This window comes from Mauremys mutica, chromosome 3 (genome assembly GCF_020497125.1).
Source record: "Mauremys mutica isolate MM-2020 ecotype Southern chromosome 3, ASM2049712v1, whole genome shotgun sequence".
Classification (NCBI taxonomy): domain Eukaryota; kingdom Metazoa; phylum Chordata; order Testudines; family Geoemydidae; genus Mauremys; species Mauremys mutica.
The window spans coordinates 133,186,387-133,208,108 of record NC_059074.1 but is presented as its reverse complement, the minus strand read 5'-3'; the positions used below and the strand labels follow the sequence as shown (position 1 = coordinate 133,208,108).

Here is a 21,722-nt window from a genome sequence, read left to right as displayed (position 1 = left end):
GACAAGGAGCTCTTCAACTACCGGCTGAGCAAGTGCAGAATGGTGGTGGAGTGTGCTTTCGGACGTCTCAAGGGGAGATGGAGGAGCTTACTCACTCGCTCGGATCTCAGCGAAACCAATATCCCCATTGTTATTGCAGCTTGCTGTGTGCTCCACAATCTCTGTGAGAGCAAGGGGGAGACCTTTATGGCGGGATGGGAGGTTGAGGCAAATCGCCTGGCTGCTGATTACGCTCAGCCAGACAGCCGTGCCGATAGAAGATCCCAGCGGGAAGCGCTGTGCATCCGGGAGGCTTTGAAAGCTAGGTTCCTCAGCGAGCAGGGTAACCTATGACTGTCCAGTCTCTTTACAGAGAAGCTGAACCTGCCCCTGTTTCAGTTACTATTGACTTTTTTCAGCGGTTACATACCCCGTTCACCAGGTTTCCCCCCTTCCAACAGACGTTTAAAAATAAAGTTATTGGAACATTTTTAATTAACAAAGTTTTCTTTACTAACGAATTCTCGTTCAAGGGTTCCAACAGGGACGCAGACTGTGGTGGGTACAGTGTGCAGTGATGTACAGACCGCTTCTACACTCGAGGACTGACAGGCTCCTGCTCCTACAGCAGTCTCTGGGGGGAGGACGGTTACCGGAGGGTGTGCAGGAAGGGGTGGGTTTGCAGGAAGGGGTGAGGGGTGTGTGGGAAGGGTGAGTAGGTGTGGGGGGATGATGGCTCTGGCTGGGGCTCAGGGCATCGGAGAGGTTCATGGCTAGGGTGGAAGGGCATGGTAAGGGCAGCCTACCTTGCCATTTGTGGATGCCAGGTGCTCGGACCCTGGGGCAACATACACCTCCCAGACTGACCTGGGGCAGCAGACACCCCGCAGAGTGACCCGGGTGCCTAGTGACTGCACTCTGTGTGTGACCTGCTGTTGATCCTGCCCCCATGTCTGTACCCTGTTAATGGTGGCTGTCCTATGCAATTAACAAACCCCTCCCCCCCTTCACACAAAGTCTTCTGCAAAGAAACATGACGGAAACAGTAATGAACAGCAAACTATTTTTAATACTCAACTACACAGTTGGGGGATGAAACTGGGATTTGGGATCGGGTGAGCCAGGAAGGCAAGCAATTCTCATACTTTAGGGAATGAGAGCTGTTTGGTACATGAGCGCTCTGCTGGGGTGGAGTGACAGTTTTCACGGCCCCTAGCGCCCCTCCTTCTTGTGATTTTGGGTGAGGGGGGGACAGGACTTTGTGGCGGGGGAGGGCGGTTGCAGATACAGTTCAGGGGGGCTCTCTGCTCCTGCCTGCGGTCCTGCAGAACATCCACAAGGCGCCGGAGCGTGTCCGTTTGCTCCCTCATTAGTCCAAGCAGCGTTTGAGTCGCCTGCTGGTCTTCCTGCCGCCACCTGTCCTCCCGTTCGCTGTGTGAGCGCTGCTGCTGAGAGAGGGTCTCCCTCCACTGGCTCTGCTGGGCCGCCTCGGCTCTGGAGCAGGCCATCAGTTCAGCAAACATCTCGTCCCGAGTCTTTTTCTTTCGCCGCCTAATCTGCACCAGCCTCTGTGAGGGGGATGCCGGGGCAGTTCGGGAAAGAGCCGCAGCTGTGTGATGGGAAAAAGGAAGTGATTTCCTTCCAAAGATACATGTTTGCGAACACTGAACACAGTCTACTCAGTTTCTGTGAACAAGACCAAACAGGGCACCTAATCTCATGTGCTCTCAGGACAAGTTCGAATTTTCGGCATTTGCTTTCATTGCCTGGGGTCTTGCACTGGAGATCGGACAAGCGGGGCAGGACAGCAGAATCCGTGTAGCAGCCAGGCCTGGTAAGCCGTAAACTTTAGGCTGCTTAACAGTTAATGGATAGCAGTGCCCTCCTGCTGCAGGCAATCTGGAAGGCATAAAGTCTGACCCTGTTCCAGCCCCTCGCGGCTGTCCCCGGGAAAGATCCCTGTATGCTTTTCCTCTGCAGCCTACAACACGTGGCTGTTAAACGACGGTCATTGTTATGCAAAGGAAAAGTCAAGCATTCACAATAGTAACATTAAAGTAATTCCCCGAGCGAGATCACCCTGAGGCGGGTCTCCAGGAGAAACAGAGAGCGAATGCTGCGTGAATCCCTGCACAGACCAGGGCCCTATGCTGCCATGCTGGTCGAGGCGATGCTCCCATTATACCTCAGGATGGCCTGGCGCGGAAGAGTGTGCTTCCACGGAGCACCCAACAAGGCACCTCTCCCCAGGAACCTACTGCAGAGGCTTTTCGAGTACCTCTCAGAGAGCTTCGTAGAACTGTCCCAAGAGGATTTCTGTTCGATCCCTATATGCATTGACCTTCTTTTTATATAGTTTTTATTCCTGTTTTGTTAAAAAATAAATGTTTACATGTTTATAGCACTTACTGACTGATCCTTCCCCTGATTCGGAGTCCGGGTTAACGGCCGGGGAGGGTTGGTAGGGGATCTCTGTGAGGGTGATGAAGTGATCCTGGCTGTCGGGGAAAGCAGTATTGTAACCGCTGTCGCCTGCCTCGTCCTCCACAAACCCTTCCTCATCTTCCCCATCGGCGAACATCGCCGAGAAACTGCCCCTCGACACTATCCCATCCTCAGAGTCCACGGTCACTGGTGGGGCAGTGGTGGCAGACCCACCGAGAATGGCATGCAGCGCCTCGTAGAAGCGGCATGTCTGGGGCTGGGCTCCGGAGCGTCCGTTTGCCGCTTTGATTTTTTGGTAGCCTTGTCTCAGGTCCTTGATTTTCACGCGGCACTGCGTTGCATCCCGGCTGTATCCTCTGAGTGCCATGGCTTTGGAGACCTTCTCGTAGGTCTTTGCATTCCGTTTTTTGGAGCGCAGCTCCGAAAGCACAGACTCATCGCCCCAAGTCTCATCAGATCCAAGACTTCCCGGTCAGTCCATGTTGGGGCCCTCTTTCTACTCTGAGATTGCATGGACTCCTCTGCTGGAGAGCTCTGCATCGCTGCCAGTGCTGCTGAGCTCGCCACGACGTCCACACAGGAAATGAGATTCAAACTGGCCAGACAGGAAAAGGAATTCAAATTTTCCCGGTGCTTTTCCTGTATGGCTGATCAGAACATCTGAGCTCGGACTGCTGTCCAGAGCGTCAACAGAGTGGTGCAGTGTGGGATAGCTCCCGGAGCTAGTAAGTTTGATTTGCATCCACACCTAGCCTAATTCGACATAGCCATGTCGAATTTAGCGTTACTCCCCTCGTCGGGGTGGAGTACCGAATTCGAACTAAAGAGCCCTCTAGGTCGAATTAAATGGCTTCCTGGTGTGGACGGGTGCACGGTTAATTCGAATTAACGCTGCTAAATTCGAATTAAAGTCCTAGTGTAGACCCGGCCTCAGTAACTGTAGATGGAAAAGTATTTATTTAAAATAAAGTATCTTACACTTGTGCTTCTGCAGTTCAGTTTTCTTGAAAAGCTACTGTCCTTTCTCTGGAAGTGTTTGTAGCACTGCACAATCAGTTAAAATATACAACTGAAAACCATTATAAAATAGATAATTTAAAACCAAATTAAATATTAAAATTGAAACTAAATAGTAGTAGACAATCTTTGCTATTTAAGAGCTTGATTTTGGCTTTCTTGCTCAAGCAGTGTAGACCCTGAATCTTCATCAGAAATTACCCACTCTTTCCCTCTCTCTGCACCTACATCATTTAAAAGCAGCAAAGAGTCCTGTGGCACCTTACAGACTAACAGACGTAATGGAGCCTGAGCTTTCGTGGGTGAATACCCACTTCGTCGGATGCATGTCACCCACGAAAGCTCATACTCCAATACGTCTGTTAGTCTATAAGGTGCCACAGGACTCTTTGCTGCTTTTACAGATCCAGACTCACACGGCTACCTCTCTGATACTTTACATCATTTAAATGGTTTCAAAACAACAAGAAATGGATTCTGGCTATACAAAATGGAATTTTTAATTGAAAATGTTACTTTATCAGTTAAGTCATTCTTTCAAAATACAGTAGTTTCAATATTGTTGTATTTCAGCTGACCTACAAAATAATTTTTTTTCTGGTTGCTCTTATTTAAAGGTAGTTTCCTGTTAAAGTTTATTCAGAAGATGACAAGTAGGCACTGGAGTGCTGTTCCTATTTTGTTTCTGTCTATGGCACTGGCATGTATCCCATCATGTAAAACATTGGATACAGAAGGACTTCATGCTCTAAGGTAACACACTTCAGTGGCTTTACGTCTCTTACTTATGCACAGGTTCTTTGAGACTAATAAAACAATTTTGGGGAATGCACAGCAGAGTCTGACTCTTTTTGGGAAAATATAAATAATCAAGTGTAGTAGAAAGACTGAAAGCTTAAACTTGTAAAGAAACTGTTTTCTCTATCCTTCCCCACTCTCTTCTACTATGGTCCAATAGAAAAGCTTTCACTTTTCACAAAGCGATCACTCTATATCTGACCTATCAGTCCTTATCCTCAAAGGAAACCTGCACAACACTTTCAAAAGATGAGCCTGGGAGCTTAAATTTGTAGCTGTGCTAGACACTAAAAATCATGGACTGAATAGAAACACTGGATTTATACCTTATTACAACAGTTTGAACCCACTGACAACCTCTCCCAGCTGCTGCTCCCTCCACTCTTCCTTTCCTCCCTGTGTCTGGAGAGGTGTTTAATGGGGCATTTCACCTTGAATGGTCCCTTGAAATGTGTTAACTGCTTATGTCACACAATCAGTTCAAATCTTGTATTTAGCAGTGATACTTTGTTAGGCCATGTCTACACTTACAAGCTTACAGTGGCACAGCTGTACCGACACATAAGATTGCTCAAGTAGCTGTGTTACACTGATGTGAGAGAGCTCTCCTGTCGACATAATAAAATCAGCTCAACCAATGGCGGTAGCTATGTTGACAGGAGAGTGTGTTGACTGGTGTTTAACGTCGCTTGAGGTGAGTGTTTTTTCCTCACACCCCTAAGCAACAAACATTTTGCAGATAGTGCTAGTGTTGACATGCCTTAGTTCCCCAGACCTGAAGAAGAGCTCTGTGAAAACTCTAAAGCTTGTCTCTCTTACCAACAGAAGTTGGTCCAATAAAAGATATTACCTTATACACCTGGTCTCGCTAATATCCTGGGAGCAACATGGGTATGACTACACGGCATATTTACTAATACAAATTTTCGTGTTCTTCAGAGGCTTTGACTCAGTAAAGAGACATCTTCGTTAAGCAAGCTCTTTTGCATATTCCTAGTATCTAAGAATATAAGCACAGTAGTAAATTAAGCAGCATTAAACAGGTGTAGTCAACAGCATTCTGATTAAAGAGCACATTTAAAGTGAATGTGAGGGACAAACTGTGAAACTTGTGGCAGATTTTTCTCCCATGTTGGTCTTGGTTGGTTCCCGAATGGATCTGTCAAGCTCTAGTGGCAGAAAGTCTGCCTTGAGAGGTATTGGCAGCAAGCACAACCCTTTTGTAAGCCCTGACACAGCACCATTTTTGCAGCTAATTACCACATAGCACATGACGCTGGCTGGGAAGGGGTTATGGTCAGGGCACAAGAATGATGTGCTAATTCAGTGCATTTCCTGGCTTCCTTTGCCACTAAGGATGTTGTGGAGAACCCTCTGGAATGTAAAGCTACTCTCCTCTGGTGAACTTCCAAGTGAAAGCAATATTTGAAATGGTGCTTACTCTCTTTTAGGGGTGAATTCCCCAATTTGGGTAAAGCTGTCTCTGCTTGCTTAGAGGCGATACAATTTGCACTCCAACTCTTACCCACCCAGTGGGGGTGAATTAACTCATAGACTGCAATTTTTAGTTTTTAGGGAAAACTTGATTTAATTAGAGAGCTCTTCAGTGGGTGATAGTGCCTATAACCTATGTGTTTAACGTTAGAAGGTTCTTTTGCAGTACTCAATGATAATGTAATATTGCCATAATTATGGAGGCATTGGTCATGAATTTATAGTTAAAAAGTTAAATCGGTTTTCATTTCAACAAGCACTTTAAACTTTTATTAACATGGCCAAAACCTAGATTGTAAATTTTGAGTACAATTTGAATTTTTCATGTTGGTTTGAAAATTGGGTTGATTCAGAGAGAATAATTATTCCAAAATAATACCCTTTTTGAAGTTTTTCAATGGATTGTTTCATCTTTCTTGGATTCTCTTTTGCAGGACATCTAAGAGATTGGGCTCTTTGCTTTGCTCCATGTGCTGTTCCGTATGTGCTGATTAATACAATATCAATTACAAATACATAGTGCTTGTGTTTGTCATGACTTTTCACTTTTTCCTCCATAAATGGAAAAAGAAATGCACCAAGATGAACCCACCATATTTAGCACTGATGATGTAATACATCCATTCTGATGAAATCATCTGTCGGTGGGTGAGAGAGACAGAGGAAGGTCAATCAGCCTATCCACCCACCAGATACCCCTGTAACCTAGAAGAAATTCTGTGAGCTGGGCAAGAGACAACCATGAGCCTCATGCAGGTCCCCGCTCTTACTGTTGACCAAAGGCATGAATGTGGATCCTAGAATGTAGACAATTAAGAGCTGCCACTGCATTAGGCAAACAAGTTAATAGCAGAAATAGGATTCTAATGTGGTAGACCCAGATTTTAGCTATTTGGTGGCATTGCCTTTCAGAGAGGATAATCAAATCACATTCAGTCTCTAACCGCTCAGCTTCATGCTTCTCCCAGAGTCAGCGATAGAATCCTGGATTCTTCAAATAGTGTCCCTAAGGTTGCTCCACTTCAGGTGCACGTGTGCCACACAAGCCCTTGATTGGAGATTTTCAGTTAGTGTCCATCTGGCCTGCATGTGTGCCCTATGCCTCCTTGTGCCAGATACCAAGGCTATATAGGAGTATGTGGGCAAACCACCCTCAGTTCCTTCTCAACTGCTCCGGCCTGAGTTGGAGCCGTAGTATGTCCGCCTTGAGCATGCATTGATTTTTCTATTATTTCTATAGTGGGTAAAATAGTTTTTATAGTTGTTAGAATAGTTACAGTTAGATAAGTAGTGAGAGGATTGTTTTACTCCTCTTTCCCCTCAAAGAGAGAGATTTTTTGGTAGGTTTGTTTTTTTGTGGCAGGGAATGCCTGGCTCTCCTGGTTTCAAATGATGTCTCTCCTGTACTTGTGAGTGATGGTCTTAAAGTGTGTCCATTGCTTGGGGGAGTTCCACTTCTCCCAGTAGTTCAACTTTTGCCTGGCCCTCAAGTCCCAGGCAAGGAAAAACAGGGAGATTAAAAGCAGACTGCTAATGATGGAACACTCCCTTTGGCCAGCTTCTGAGTTAGGTCGGGATACACCCCCCACAACCCCTGTGTGTCGTCTCCCCCCCCCCCCCCCCCAGATGGGGAAGGCTTCCAGAAAGAGTTGGCTTAAGGAGGGAGCTCCAAAAGGTCCAGGTGAGATCCACAATCTCTGAAGCTTCAACCTCTTTACTTGGTACTATTGAGTTGAAGGACTCCTTCTCCAGTACTAGTGGGACTGTAAAGTCCCAGACCATGAAGGAGAGACATGGCTCCAGTAGGGCCTGGGTACCTTCTGTCAGCAAGGAGGGGAAGCATAGACACTTGTGACTGGCACCTCCATGTTCAGGATGGCTGTCAGAACCCATGCATGTGGCATCCTCAGCCTTGAGCAAGCAGCGATGCTAGACACCATCGGCATCTACTTCAGTACATCAACCATCAGCTTCAGTGACTGTGACCTTGAATACTGCATCAGTACTACAGGAGTTCAGATATACTAAAGACTTCTCAATAACAGATGAACCAGAGTCCCTGCTCCTGGTGGGTACTGAGAATCTCTTGGTACTAAGATCCAGATCTCTAGACTGCTGTCATCTGGACCACAGGACTCTACCATTTTCTACATGTGCTTTTCCATTCAATGAGATGGAGGAGGATGAAAGTGACTTCCAGTCAGTCTCCTCTATTTCTGTTCATGGTTCTCTAACATATTCCTTCAGAAACACGTTCTTTGAAAGTCATAGGGAAGATTGGACTCATTATTGAGGGTGGTGGAACCAACGGTGCATGCCATCCCCACTTCTGTACTACAGGCCCTACCAATGACCATACTGGGACCCCTGGGTTGCCCATCAAGAACAATTTTCCAGATCGCTGGTTTCCAGTTCACTCGGCCCCTATCCCTGGCAGCTGGGCCGGGGCAGAGGGCGGCCTGCTGCTGCTACCACCGCCCCAGCCAGGCTCTCTCTCAGGAAGCTGCTCTCCTGAGCATTGACCCGGAGCAGCCGGTGTGAGAAGTGGCTGGTCCCACCCCTTCTGCTCCCTGCCCGGGCCCGGCTGTCAGGGACAGGGGCTGAGCATGCTAGGGGGCAGGTGCAGTGGAGGACAGGGCCCCCTCCTTGCACCCTGCAGGCCAAGCAGAAATCTGGGGGTGGGGCACTTAACCTCCGCATGCTCCCTTACGTATCACCTATGAGGAACTGTCTTCAGTAGCTGGGACACATTGCAGCTTGCACCTTTGTGACCGATCACACAAAGCTGTGTCTCCACTGCCTCCAGGGTTGGCCCAGAATGACCTGTTCTCCAGTCAAAGACACCTTGGGCAAACAGGTGACAGTTCCTTTACCATGTGAGGAACTCCTTAGACTATGGGAGGATCAACTTAGCGTCTGTGCAGGCATTCCTTTCTGTAGTGCAGCCCCATCAGTGACTTTAACAACAGATTTATCACTATTTGGATGGGGAGCCCATCTCCATACCCTCACGACTCAGGGCAAATGGAGAACTCAAGAAACCAGTCTCCACGCCAATCTGTTAGAGAATAGGACTGTCAGGAATTCTTGCTTTGATTTCCTACTGTTAATCACGGGCAAATCAATCAAGGTCATGCATTCTATATCAACAAGCAAGATCCCCCTCCGTGTGTGCTGAAGCCATGAAATTATGGAATTGGTGCATAGTTCATTAAATCCAAATTTCAGTGGCCTACCTGTCAGGTATTCAGACCATCATAGCCAATTTCCTCAGCATACACTTCTCACAGGATTACGAATGGGATCTAGAACGCAAGTTCTCCACAGCATATTGCAAAAATGGGGACTGCCAGAAGTGGATGTCTTCACCACCTCCAGGATGTGGAAGTGTCCTCTTTTCTGCTCAAGAGGGGGTCTGGGCCACCAGTCCTTGGGAGATGCCTTTCTTCTATCTTGGAAGAGGGGTCTCTTCTATGCGTTTCTCCAATGCCGCTGATACTGAGAGTGATGAACAAGATTAGACAGGGCACAGCCGGAATTATCCTTATAGTGCGACCTGGCTGAGACGGTTGGCACCTTTACTTCTACATGTATGTGTCAGCTCTCGTTCAGGCTCCCAACCATTCCTCATCACCTGTCACAGGATGCGGGTTTTGTCCTTCATCCCAACCAGTGGTTCTCCACCTCAGGGCATGGCTCCTCCGATAGTTCGCGTGGTTAGAATCCTCCTGCTCTATGGAAGTACAAGTGTTAGTAGAAAGAGATCAACCTGCAGTAATAGAAGAGATTCTTCTATTAGTGTTGTTGTCACTCCCTCCTGCCTGATTTGGTGCTACTTTCAGTCATCCTGGATTGTCTTTTGGATCTATGGAAATTTGGGTTATCAGTTCTGTTAAGGTCCATTTGGCTGCAATATCAGCCGTTCATTCTCTGGTAGATGGTTTCTTCATATTTGCTCATCTGGTTTCGTCTAAGTTTATTAAGGGTCAGAGAAGTGACAACCCGCAGATTAGAGACCCTACCCCGACCTGGGATCTCAACCTGGTACTCAGTTACCTTACGAGACCACCATTCAAACCAATGGCAACCTGTTCTCTGTTGCATTTATCTATGAAGACAGCATTTTTAGTAGCTATTACGTTGGCCCATAGGGTCGGGCAGATTGGAGCCTTGATGGCAGTTCTCCCCACCCCTCCGACGTTCTTTAAGGATAAGGTCTCTTTACATCCACACCCTAAATTCTCACCTAAGGTTATATCGGAATTCCACCTTAATCAATCCATTCATCTACCAATGTTATTCCCAAAGCCACATAGTTCTCTACAGGAATCCAGTTTACATAAACCTAGATGCTAGAAGGGCATTGATCTTCTACTTAGATAGGGCCAAGCAATTTAGGAAGTCACCTAGGCTCTTCATTTCCTTCACGGGAAGATCTGCATGGTCCTTGAGCTCTACTCAGAGACTGTCAGGATGGATATCTGGATGTATTATCATTTGTTATGATGCTGCGGGTGTTCATCTCCTCCAAAGGGTGATAGCACATTCAGCTAGATTGGAGGCACTATCTGCGGCATTAACAAAGAATGTACCTGTATCTAAAGTATGCAGAGCTGCTATATGGGCTTCAGTACATATGTTTTTGAAACATTACTCTCTCATACACACGCTCAGCAGCACTTGGTTCTACAGTACTGTCTTCAGTTCTGGACTGTTCCAAAGCTCCCTCTTTCATCTAGGGATATTGCTTGGAAGTAATCTGAAGTGGCGCACCCATAGGGACACTACTCAAAGAAGAAGAGGTTACTCACTTGGTGCAGGAACTGCAGTTAGTCAAGATATGTGTCAAAATACATTTCAGTCATTTGTCAGCTCCTCTTCCTTGCTTGATCCTGGAACCTACCCACTGAGGTACACCAACTTTGTATAAAAAGAACTAGGAAATAACACAAAAAATGTAGTTTAGTGACGGTTAGAGTTTTGTGTCAGGACACTCAACCAATTCAAAATCTGAAACACATGAAAATGAAAAACTAAGGGAAAAGTATCTGGCATTCACATTGCCTGTAACACTTAATAATACACTCCATCAATCTGTAAGGCTTTTGCTTCGGTCTCCAACAGATACTGAAAAGCAATGCTTATCCCAACATAATCGACTTTGAATTCTAGCACAAAATCTTATCGATTACCTCAGCAATGTTAAGGGAGTAATTTCCCAAATGCATGGAATGTATGACAGGCAGATGTGCCAATCTAGTGATACAGGAGCATCTGCGATCACTGTTAAGGTTTTGTGATAGAGTGAGAATTTAATGAACTCCTGGATACGTATTGCTTTTCAATATCTGTTAGAGATAAGTGAATTAAAGTCTTCTGAATTGTTGGAGTGTTTTACCAACAGTGTTGTAGGCAATGTGAATGTGACATGGAATAGAGACTTCCTTTACCCTTTCATTTCCATGCTTTTCAGATTTTGAGTTGCAACCTTAATTGTCACTGAACAAAAGTTTTTTGTGTTTATTTAGAATCAGAACCCAACTTGTTTTCAATTGTATGCTCTTCAGGGCAGGAATTATATCATCTTGTATATTTAGAAAGTGCAGCGCACATTCTGAGTGCTCCTGCATTCTAAATATATTGATCGCTACAGTTAAAATATAGTTGGTAAATACGTATTTTAAGAGCTACTTAATCTGTTTATAATTTAAGGTGCATATTTATCCATTTGCAGAGATGTCCTGCAGTGCACTATGATCACACATCAAATTTTGTTGCGGGGAGCTGCTCAGTGTTTTCTTCTCCAAACAGCTATGCATTTGACAGATGTGGTAAGTTTCTCTTTTTTTTTTCTAGTGTAATGTTTTATTTTTTCAGAGATGATAATGCAATATGTAAGTGCTGCCAAATACAACTTGAGCTGCTGATTTTGCTGAATTTGTAGTTTTGGCAATGTCCATTTAAAAAATGTGCTTGAGTGATGTAGGTCTGTATGCTAATACTAATAATTCTTTTAACTTTATTTTTCATATGAAACAACTTGATCCTTTTTGTTCAGCATTTCATTTGCAGTACTTTATTGATGATGATATTTGTATTACTGAAATGCCTAGAATCCCTAGTCATGGATCCAGGATCCTGTTGTGCTGGGTGCTATAAAAGCAGTTATTTAACAATTAAAATTTAATATTAAAGAGACTTTCAAAATAACATAAAAGATTTTAAAATGGTATTTATAATGTTAGCATGTTGACTTTATAGTCAGGTTAAAATATCACTTTAATTTTAGAATGTTGAATATAAGTTGTCTAATTCTCAAATTATTTTATGGGACTGAAATTTTTCATGCTCAGTGTTGAACCAGAAGGAAATCTTTCCTCCCTTTCTCCCCTATAACATCACAAGAGTTTATCTGGGCACTTTTAAGCTATAAAATGTGGTTCAAAAATTTTCAAATGATTTTGATGCTTTGGATAGTTCAGAAAACTTTCTTAAACTTCAAACTTGACCTCAAACAAGGATCATGTTTTTATCTCGATTGATGTAATTCAGTAGAATTCCTGGATAAAAACTATATTTAACTGCAGTTAAGGCTGAATACATATCAGTAATTTAAGGGTAAAAGTATTACAGCTATGTTGTAATTGTTGCTTTCTCCCCCCCCCCCAAAAGGGGGGGGCAATAGAAACCCAGGAAATCCAGAGTTAATGTTAAACTTAAAAGAAATCCACATATAAGTAGTAACAGCTTCTCCTCACCTTCAAGACTCTTCTCCTGTTCCTTACCTGCTCTTGTCTCTGATAGCATTATCTTCCTGCCTCTTCCATCAAGTGATGCTAGTCCTGACTGCCTGTTGTTCACCCTCTGATAAATGTTTCTCTGCCTTTTTTCATTTATACCAGCAATGTGTGTGTTCTCCTTGAACCGATCTACAAAGCCCTCTCCTCAGGCCTTGTTTCCTTTGTGAAGCCTACAAGACATTGGCCATCTAACAGTGGATAGGCTGATGGCGTGATGGAGTTCAATTTATATGTTTTACTTTAAAAAAATGACCCTGATATATATAATGTATATAAAACCTACATGATATAAATACATAATTTGATTGTATCCCTCTTTCCCTCCATTCACGTGTGTCTGGCTTTCTTAGATTATAAACTCTTTGGGGTAGGGCATGTCTTCTTGCTAGGACAATGTATAGCACACGGTGAAGACTACTACTAAACAATAATACTAATGCATTGTTGTTTGCTTATCACCTAACAGGTACGGTGGTAGGTTAATAATAATATCTTGCAAAGTAGCAATTCCCAACCAGTGGTATTTGGAGAACTTACTATCATATAGTTGCTGGCTCTTTTTTTTTTTTTAATCTGCTAAATCTCTTTTAGAATAATCTAAAATTACTTTCTTTCCAAATGTATTTCCACATAAGCAATTGCTGTAGTTGCGTTAAGCATGTCATATGATCATCAGCGAGAATGGAGGTGTCTATGTGACTGAATGAAAGGGGAGTGCACAGTACTCTTGCTTATGCCTGACAGCCACATGAAAGGTTCTCTTTTGTATTCTCCACCCCATTTTCTTTTGTCTGCTAATACAGCTGCTTACCTTTTCTCTTTGCTGTCTCAGATTTTGCTGTGGCTGCCCATGAACTGACCTGAGCAGGGCTTCCTGTGAAAAGGCAGAAACAGAAAAATTAGTCAGGGGCTTCTAAATATCTAAAATAAATATAACTAAGGTTGTCCATTTACACACCCTGCCCCTCACTTTAATAAAAAAAAAAAAAGCCATCAGTGAATATCTCGCTTCAAGCTGTTCATTCACCTTCAGTGTACATCTCTATATGGGTACATCAGACTGTAGGAAAATGAACAGTGTGTGTGTGTCCTGAAAAAAGGCAAAAATGAATATTTCTGGAAAGTTCACATCCCTGTGGTAATAAATTGGGGGTGGGAGGGAAAAGATTATTTTCTTACTGAAACATTTGCCAGATGAAAGCAAACTCTTCTCAGTTTCACACTAAAATATTACGTGTGTGTGTGTTGGGGACTAATGAACCTTAAATAATGTCTTTAGGAGAAAGTATCACTTCCAGAGATTTCAAGTTTTCTCATGTCTCTTAGACCAGAGGAGTCCTTAAGCAGAGGGACTATACTATGGATGGAGGTAAGAATTGAAACTGTTGCTGGTTTTGTGTTAATCAAAATGTTCTGTCATAGACTGTTCTGATCTATTGGTATTAGTTATAGCTAATGTTTTAATTCTCTAATACTTTATGCATGTGAACTAATTTTCAGTCCGTTTTGCACTGGCACATCTGGCGCTTCTGGCACTGAGTGGTAATTGATTTGTGCTTTGTATCTGTACCTTGTAACATGTAACACTAAGGAGGGGATTACTTTTAACCCTCAACCTGCTATCCAGCAGGTAATTAGTCAGAAGATGTTAATATGCACCTCCATTGTGTGAGACAGTAAGGAAGAAGGGGAAGGTTGTTTTTTTCTTTTCTCCTGCAGAGCACCTGAATTCTGCACAAGAGCAGCTTTCTCCTGAGAGCAGAGCTTCTGTTGCACTTCAAAGCAGCATAAGAGCTGGAGCTGAGCTCGTACCGGACTTGTATGCTCTGCTTTGCCACAGCATTCTCCAGAGAGAGAACATGAGCTAATTGATAACTTTTGTGTTTAGCCCTATCGTAGTGCAAATCAGAATCAGTTCTTTCATGCACACTTTTGGTGCCCAAATGCTTGTTCTATAAGAGACTTCCAGGCATCCACATTGCCAGCCTGCTTTCTCTCTTGCCATTCCCTTGGGAGTTAAGGCAACAGTTTGGGGAGCCTGTACTGGTGTCTGTAATCTTTTCCATCGGAGATCTATGCTCACTGCATTAGATCAATGGTAACTTCATGGAGAGAAAGTGAAGCAGGACTTCTTATGAGATATTCAGAGCCACGAGTTGGGCATCTCCCTCTGCTTTTATTAACGATACAAGATGGATGTAATATCCTCGGCTGCTGCCCTTCAAGCAGTTATTTCTGTATTATATGTTTTTTCTTTTCTTCATTTTATGTACTTTCCTCTCTCACTTTTTTCCCCTACTACTTGCTGTTTTTCAGAAATTACAAAGTTAGCGCCAGGGTGGATTTGATTTAAATCATGATTTAAATCACTAGTCAGGAAGACTTGATTAATCATGGATTTCTACATAGACGTGCATTCGTGTTGGTTGTTATAACCTTAATACATATTCTTCACAACTCAGAGATAGATGTAGGTTTCATTTTTAGAAGGTACACACTATACATTTTTTAAAGTGATTTATTTTGAAAACTTTTCAGATGACTTTTACAGCTATATCAGAAAATGAATGATTGTTTGGTTATTTCATTTACCAAAGATAATTGAAGCAGATATTTACGAAGTCATTGGGAGGTGAACTATCTCCAATTCAACAGGTTAATCACTAATATTTGGAGGATTTTCTTGCCATGCTGTATCAGGAGGAGAACATCACCAGACAGACATTTAAATTGTTTTATTTAACTAAAACAATGTTATGTATTCTGGATTTTTTTCTTCAACAGCAAACATATAATATTTTGACAAATCAAGCATATGAATTTTTGAATTTAGTTAAACATTAAAGTTTTTTTAAAATCAGGTTTGTTTTTGTTAAAATTTGTTTTTAACTAAAATAGTTACATGAAATAGTATATTTAATTTTTTTTTTAATATGTCAGCCAGGTCAACATGAGAAACTTAAAATATTGACTTCTGCAGCTAACTCAGGTCATCTTCACATTCATTTTCCTGTTTGTTCATAATCTGGAAAAGAAAAACAAGCTTTCCTGCTTTTTCAGGTCCCAAACGATTTCTCAATTTGGAATGAATTAGTCTAAAGGAAGAAAATTTACTTTCTATACTGGCAGAAGAAGCTACTGCTGTTAAAAGTGAGATTATCACTTCAACAGTCTCTGAATCCAAGTGCTTAAGTGACTTCCACTAGTTCACTGGTGTGACTTTCTTTAAAACATCATCAGCAAACATGTATTTCTTGAATGGTTCACCCTTACCTCTGAAGTTTATTGTAGTTGGCATTATGGAGGGATGATTGCTGGATGTCCATGTCATAGCCAACTTCTCTTCTTCTGCAGTTCTTCTGCAGTTTGACCCTGGTACCGAGTATTGAGAATATTTGTAAGAAAAGGATCTGGAGATAGTGCTTGTCCCATTCATTTTTTAATACTTGTAATTTAACTTTGTCATTGCATATTTATCTTTTTAAAATCTTACTCGGTTCCTTCAAAATTTCAACAGCGTCAACAATAAAACAGCAGTTTCCCTGCATTTTGTTCAAGGCTACAGAAATAGGCTTCAGGGTACTCAGCATGTGTTCAACATTTCTCTTAAACCCAATGTAGAGAACTTTGGCTGTGACAGTGCCATCTATTTTTTCATGAATCTGTCACCAGATTAGGCCAGTTCTTGATATAGTGCTCAAAACAGTCCACTACTGAGTTCCATCACACATCTGGTGGGAGAATTAGCTTGGTTCCTCCCACATTTTTCAGAGCAGCTGCTGCAAAGTGGCTGTTATGAAAGTATTTTGCAATTTCAACAACATTAGCCTTTATTTCTGGAACACTGAAGTCTTTGGCTTAGGAGGTGCAGCAGATGAGCACTGCAACTGTATGTTATTAACTTGGGACTCTCTTCTAAATCATTTCTTCTCATCTTGGATACATTTGTAGCATTGTCTGTGACCAAGCTGCGTACTAGACATTTGAATTTTTTTTCACAGTTTGTTATAGCTTTTACTGCTACTTGTTGTAGGTATTCTGCTGTGTGTGCATTTCCTGATGTATCGATCGTTTCTGTAAGGAAGACATTCCCTTCATCTGTTGTCACACAAGCACATACAACAGGACATTGCTCCACCCATCAAGACTCAGGTTAACAATTTCACCCTCTAGACCTTTTGCCCACTGCTCAATTTCTTTTTCATACACTTTATCCAGCAATTTTTCTGCGACATCTGCTCTGTTGGGTGGGCTGTATCCTGGTCTTAATGACTGAACCATGTTAATGAAGTGTGGGTTCTCAATCATACGGAAAGAGGAGTTTGTCGCATAAACAAACCGGGCAATTTTTTCATCTATTACCTCTTTTTGTAAACTGATGGTTATCACAAACTTATCTGTGGTTGTTTCTGGATGATGGAGATATTTTTTTCTTTTTGCTACAGGTGATATACTGTGGCTATGTGACATACATGATGTGGCTGAAACACTATAATTGGCAGATAACTCTGAAAGATAGATGGTGATCTTGAAGGTGAATAGTTTTCAGAATCCTGTATGTTGAGGATGGATTCTCCTAAACTAAATAAGTCAATGCAGTTATTTAATTATTATTACCATACTGCTCATTTAGTATTACTCATTGCATTCACTGACACTCAGTACTACTTTAAAGGTGAAATTGTAAAGGAAGATCTGCCTATTTCAGCTATTTATTTTTTATCACAACTGCATTTAAAATGATGATACCATACAGTTAACTACTACATTTTTTGCTCAAACATGAGAATTCCAGAATGGTCCAGAAGGAAGACAGGCAGTCCTTAAGAAAGAAGTATGAAATAAAAAAAGTTTACCAACCTGAAGGTCCTGCATGTTCAGACATGTTCTTTTCATCATCTTCAGTGCCGCTTCCTCCTGAGAAGGAACACTTCTCATGATGTTGTTTCATTCAGGCAATCAGGCCTTGCATTTCTTTGTTGCACTCTTTGCATTTTGCAAGCATGCCTGTCTTACCCACAGGTAGAGGAACTTCATTAAAATATTCCCAAACTGGGTCTCTTTTACGGCCAGCTGCCATTACAGCTTTTCCCTTCTAGTGAGAGAATGGTGTGGTAGATCTCAAATCAATGAAGGCTACACCCAGAAAGACCTCCAGACTTCTGGAGTATGCTGCTCAAACAGTTTCACTTTTGTTTCTACTGCCTGTCCCTCCCTTCTCACATTTATCTCCAGACTTCTTCTCCTTGTCCAGATCTATTCTGCCCCCAACAATCTTCTATTCATTGAACTTTTTGAAACTTTGCACTTTTAGAGCGAGATAAGGGATTGACTATGTACACAAATTTGAAGAGGGACAATAGAGTTGCGGTCTGTTATTTCTCACTTCTATATATTTATTTATTTTAAAACATTTTTGCTGTTAACAAGCATATTATCTCTGGAGACACAAATCTACAGTTTGAGAACTGCAAAACTAATCATCTCTGATGGTATCTTCTAGATTGAGCACCGAGTCCCATTGGGTAGATAGAAAGATTAACCTAAATAATCCATACAGAAGCCCCTGGAACTCCATAAAATTGGGTCCCTAATCCATGAAGTATTGGAACTCATTTACAAAACTTTTCTTAAACATTACATGAATATACTGTCTCATACTATAGAATTAGAATTTATAATCCCTATTCCATGATGAGATATCCTTGAGCTATAATGTATCTTAATTAAAAACTATCTTTAGATAGGTTTTTTCCTCAAAAAGCATTTTATCAAAAAAATCGGGTTTTTTTTATATCTTTGATTTTTATCCACCCTGTTTAGTGGATATAGTATTTATTTGCTGGAGTAATAAACTGTTTTGTCTTATCTTTAAATTTGCCTTCTCTTCAGAATGATTATCTGCTGTATGTGTCTTTCCTTTTTCATAGTTTTGGAAGTATTTTCTGAGGCAGTGGGTGTCTGGGAGCCTCTTAAAGGGCCAGTATTTGGGTGCCAAAAAATTGCATGAGAATTGCCTCTGATTTTCGTGTGTGTGGCAAAACCCAGCATTTACAAGAATAACAGAACTCCATTCCCAAAGACGACAAATTTGCATGTAAGATTAATTTTTTGCTTTCCATTGTGAATTTTAACTCTCAAAATTCATGTATATAACAATCTTTCAGGAGTACATTCAGCTACAGAATTAGAAATTTAAGTGAAAAAACATGGAAGAAGTAATCTTTGAACTTCAGAACATTCTGTCTGAATAAGTAGATATAGCTGCATGCGATGGCACAGCAGGTTAATGAAGTAATGACTATACTCAGCATCTGTTCTACTCTGAGAATCAAAAGCTTAAACAAGCACAGGATTTTATTTTATTTTTTTTAATACTGCAGGTTTCTTCCTTTTTCTGCATACGTATCAAAAGTGTATTAATACGTACACCAACGCACACACTTCTAGAGAATTTAAGTGTATTGGGTTGTGTCAGATTACTTAATTTCTTCTATATAACCTAAGTTGGCAGAAGTGTTTAAATAGTAACATTTATTTAATTTAGCTTTGCGATTGGCTGTATACTCATGACAGATGCTTCAGAAAGTCCATAAACTGCCATGTTGAGCATCAAGAAAGATCTTCATTAAGTGTATATGTACATGCTCTTGTGGAAGATTACCTTAAGGCACCTGCATCCACAAGTAAGTTCAGTTACTCTTTATGAATTAATAGCTCCTAAATGCAAAATCAGAGTTAGTGATATAACAAGCTTAATGTCTTAACGTCAAATTGTAAAATTAAAGCTTTTTATAGTGTTAACCTTGTTACATTGCACAATCCTATCTAGGTCATAGTATTGTTTTGTTAATGCTTAATAAAAAAGTATTTGCATTTAAGAAAGAAAACAGGAATAGAAAATACAATATTGCAGAAAAAATTTTAACTTTTGGAATTAGCTGAATTGAGTTCTTGATTTGCAACTTCAGTGTTGGATTAGCACCAGGGGCGGCTCCAGAACCCAGCACACCAAGCGTGTGCTTGGGGTGGCATGCCGCGGGGAGCACTCTGCCGGTCGCCAGTTCCGCGGCTCCGGTGGACCTCCCGCAGGCGTGCCTGATTATAAACTTTTTGGTGGAGTCGCGGGACCAGCGGACCGTCTGCAGGCACACCTGTGGGAGGTCCACCGGAGCCGCGGGACCGGCGACCGGCAGAGCGCCCACCACGGCATGCCGCCCTGCTTGGGGCGGCGAAATGTCTAGAGCTGCCCCTGATTAGCACTAGTAGTTTTGTGCATTTAATTTCCTTCTTTACTTTTTTTCCCAGTCTCCCTTTAGGAAAGGAAAAAAATATGGAGTTGAGGTTGCACAGTTTACAAAATCCATAGCTTGCACTAACAGAATTTATAAATTACATATTCGGAACTAACATATTTGTGGAGATACAAATGTGTTGTGTCATACTTTTAGTTTGGAGCTAAACAGCTTTCTGCACATGCTTGCAAGCAATTAGGATTTTTGAGATTAGTCTTTACCTTGTTCAGCAGATGAATTTGTAAATTCTTATAACGCAAGAAGTATGCAGTTTAATAAATGCATGCATATCATGAGCACAAAGCTAAATTTTGAACAGAATTTTCTACTTTTTCCTTAAGCCACATTTCAAATATTCATAATTGTTTTTAAGAATTTTCTTTCAAACATATCTATTTATGGAGCTTTGATTTTTATATAGCACTTATTGCAGTAGCAGTATTACAAATTTAGCAAAGCACACAGTGCTTGAAGAAGTTTATAATACAAAGTGTGATGTTTCAATAGTCAGTCATTTTTTAGTTATCCCTTTAGAGGATACCAAAAAATGGGGTCATGGTTTGATTTTGGTGAATATCATCAGAAAAGTTGTGGTATCAATAGAAAATAAATTTTCCAAAAACTTTTTCTTATGATCAGAGATGTTGCAAACTCTTTCTTTCATTTATCATTAATTAGGCTAAAATTGTTGCCAAATTCATTTGGAAATTTTGAAGGTTTACTCTTCCCTAAAAATTAGTTTGGCAGAACTTCCCTGCTCCTGAAATGTGTGTTCAGGCCATTGCTTTGGAGTTACAGTCAACTACCTGAAAAAACAGCTTTTATAGAATAGGTTCCTGTTGTTTTACTTGAATTGCAGCTCAGTTTATAAGCAGCTTGATGAGCAAATTATGCCTTCAGGTACGGCACTACTTTTGCATTGGAACACCAAAGCATGTCTCGCTTTCTGAATTCTCAGGGCTATAAGTCCAAAATTCTTTCTAAAATGACAGCTCTTAGACTGTTTTTATAGCACATAATTGGTGTAAGATTGGTGTAAATGTTTTGGGTCTGTATAAGTGATCAATTGGGAGGAAAACTTCAGTTTAACTTCATGCTTTTTTCTCTTTTGACAATGGGTTTCGTGCTGTATGAAACTTCTGGCTGGTAGAAACACAGGCTGGGATTTTCAAAGGAGTCTACTAAGTAGGTTGAATTTCTGGGGGATTCACCTGACTCCCTTAAGCTGCTTTGAGAATCCCAGCCTCCTTTTAAAAAGTACTTTTAAAAAAAGTTTATCAGGATTTACTGATAAAGAACCTAACATGTAGCTTAAAATGTATTTTATCCAAAAGGCTGGTAGATGCCCTCTTATGTAGTAGGTAGAGGATGAAAATGAACCTGGTTTAATTTAAATTTATATACAAGAATGCAAAGTGTTCATTATTAATATTTATGCTGATATTTTGTACATTTGAATTAATGAATCATTTATTTATCACTGCCAGCTGTTAATAGGATTGGAAACCTACATTAACAGTTAAAATTACCATTCTGAGATTTTTTAAAAATATCATGGAAAATTTAAATTCTCTTTAATCAGGAGAAAACTGCTTTATGCCTGACTGGTTTGAAGCTAAGCTTGTTGCTACAATGATTCTGCTGGCTGCAGATGTGGAAGAGATGAAGAATAAACACAGGCAAGTATGAATCGCATCATATTTTTCTTTTGGGCCTGTTCCAAAGCCCACTGAAGCCAGTGGAAAGACTCCAGTTGACTTCAGTGGGCTTTGGATCATCCTGTAGTGCCTTAGAACTTGTCTTGTAAAATTTTCAAAAGTGCCTAAATGACTTTGGAGCCTAAGTCCTAGATTTTCAAGTGACTTGGGCCTGGTCTACACTGGGGGGGTGTTCG

The 21,722-nt window shown here is 41.5% G+C and overlaps 1 protein-coding gene across 1 annotated transcript in view; it reads left to right on the top strand.

Moving 5' to 3' along the window:
* The window catches only part of TARBP1 (TAR (HIV-1) RNA binding protein 1), a 107,782-nt gene that overhangs the window by 25,213 nt on the left and 60,847 nt on the right, over positions 1-21,722 (top strand). The window contains exons 7-11 of the mRNA XM_045008909.1: positions 4,059-4,194; positions 11,468-11,564; positions 13,813-13,902; positions 19,081-19,219; positions 21,411-21,507. Of these exons, the coding sequence (XP_044864844.1) occupies positions 4,059-4,194; positions 11,468-11,564; positions 13,813-13,902; positions 19,081-19,219; positions 21,411-21,507 (559 nt within the window). The remainder of the gene's footprint in view (positions 1-4,058; positions 4,195-11,467; positions 11,565-13,812; positions 13,903-19,080; positions 19,220-21,410; positions 21,508-21,722) is intronic.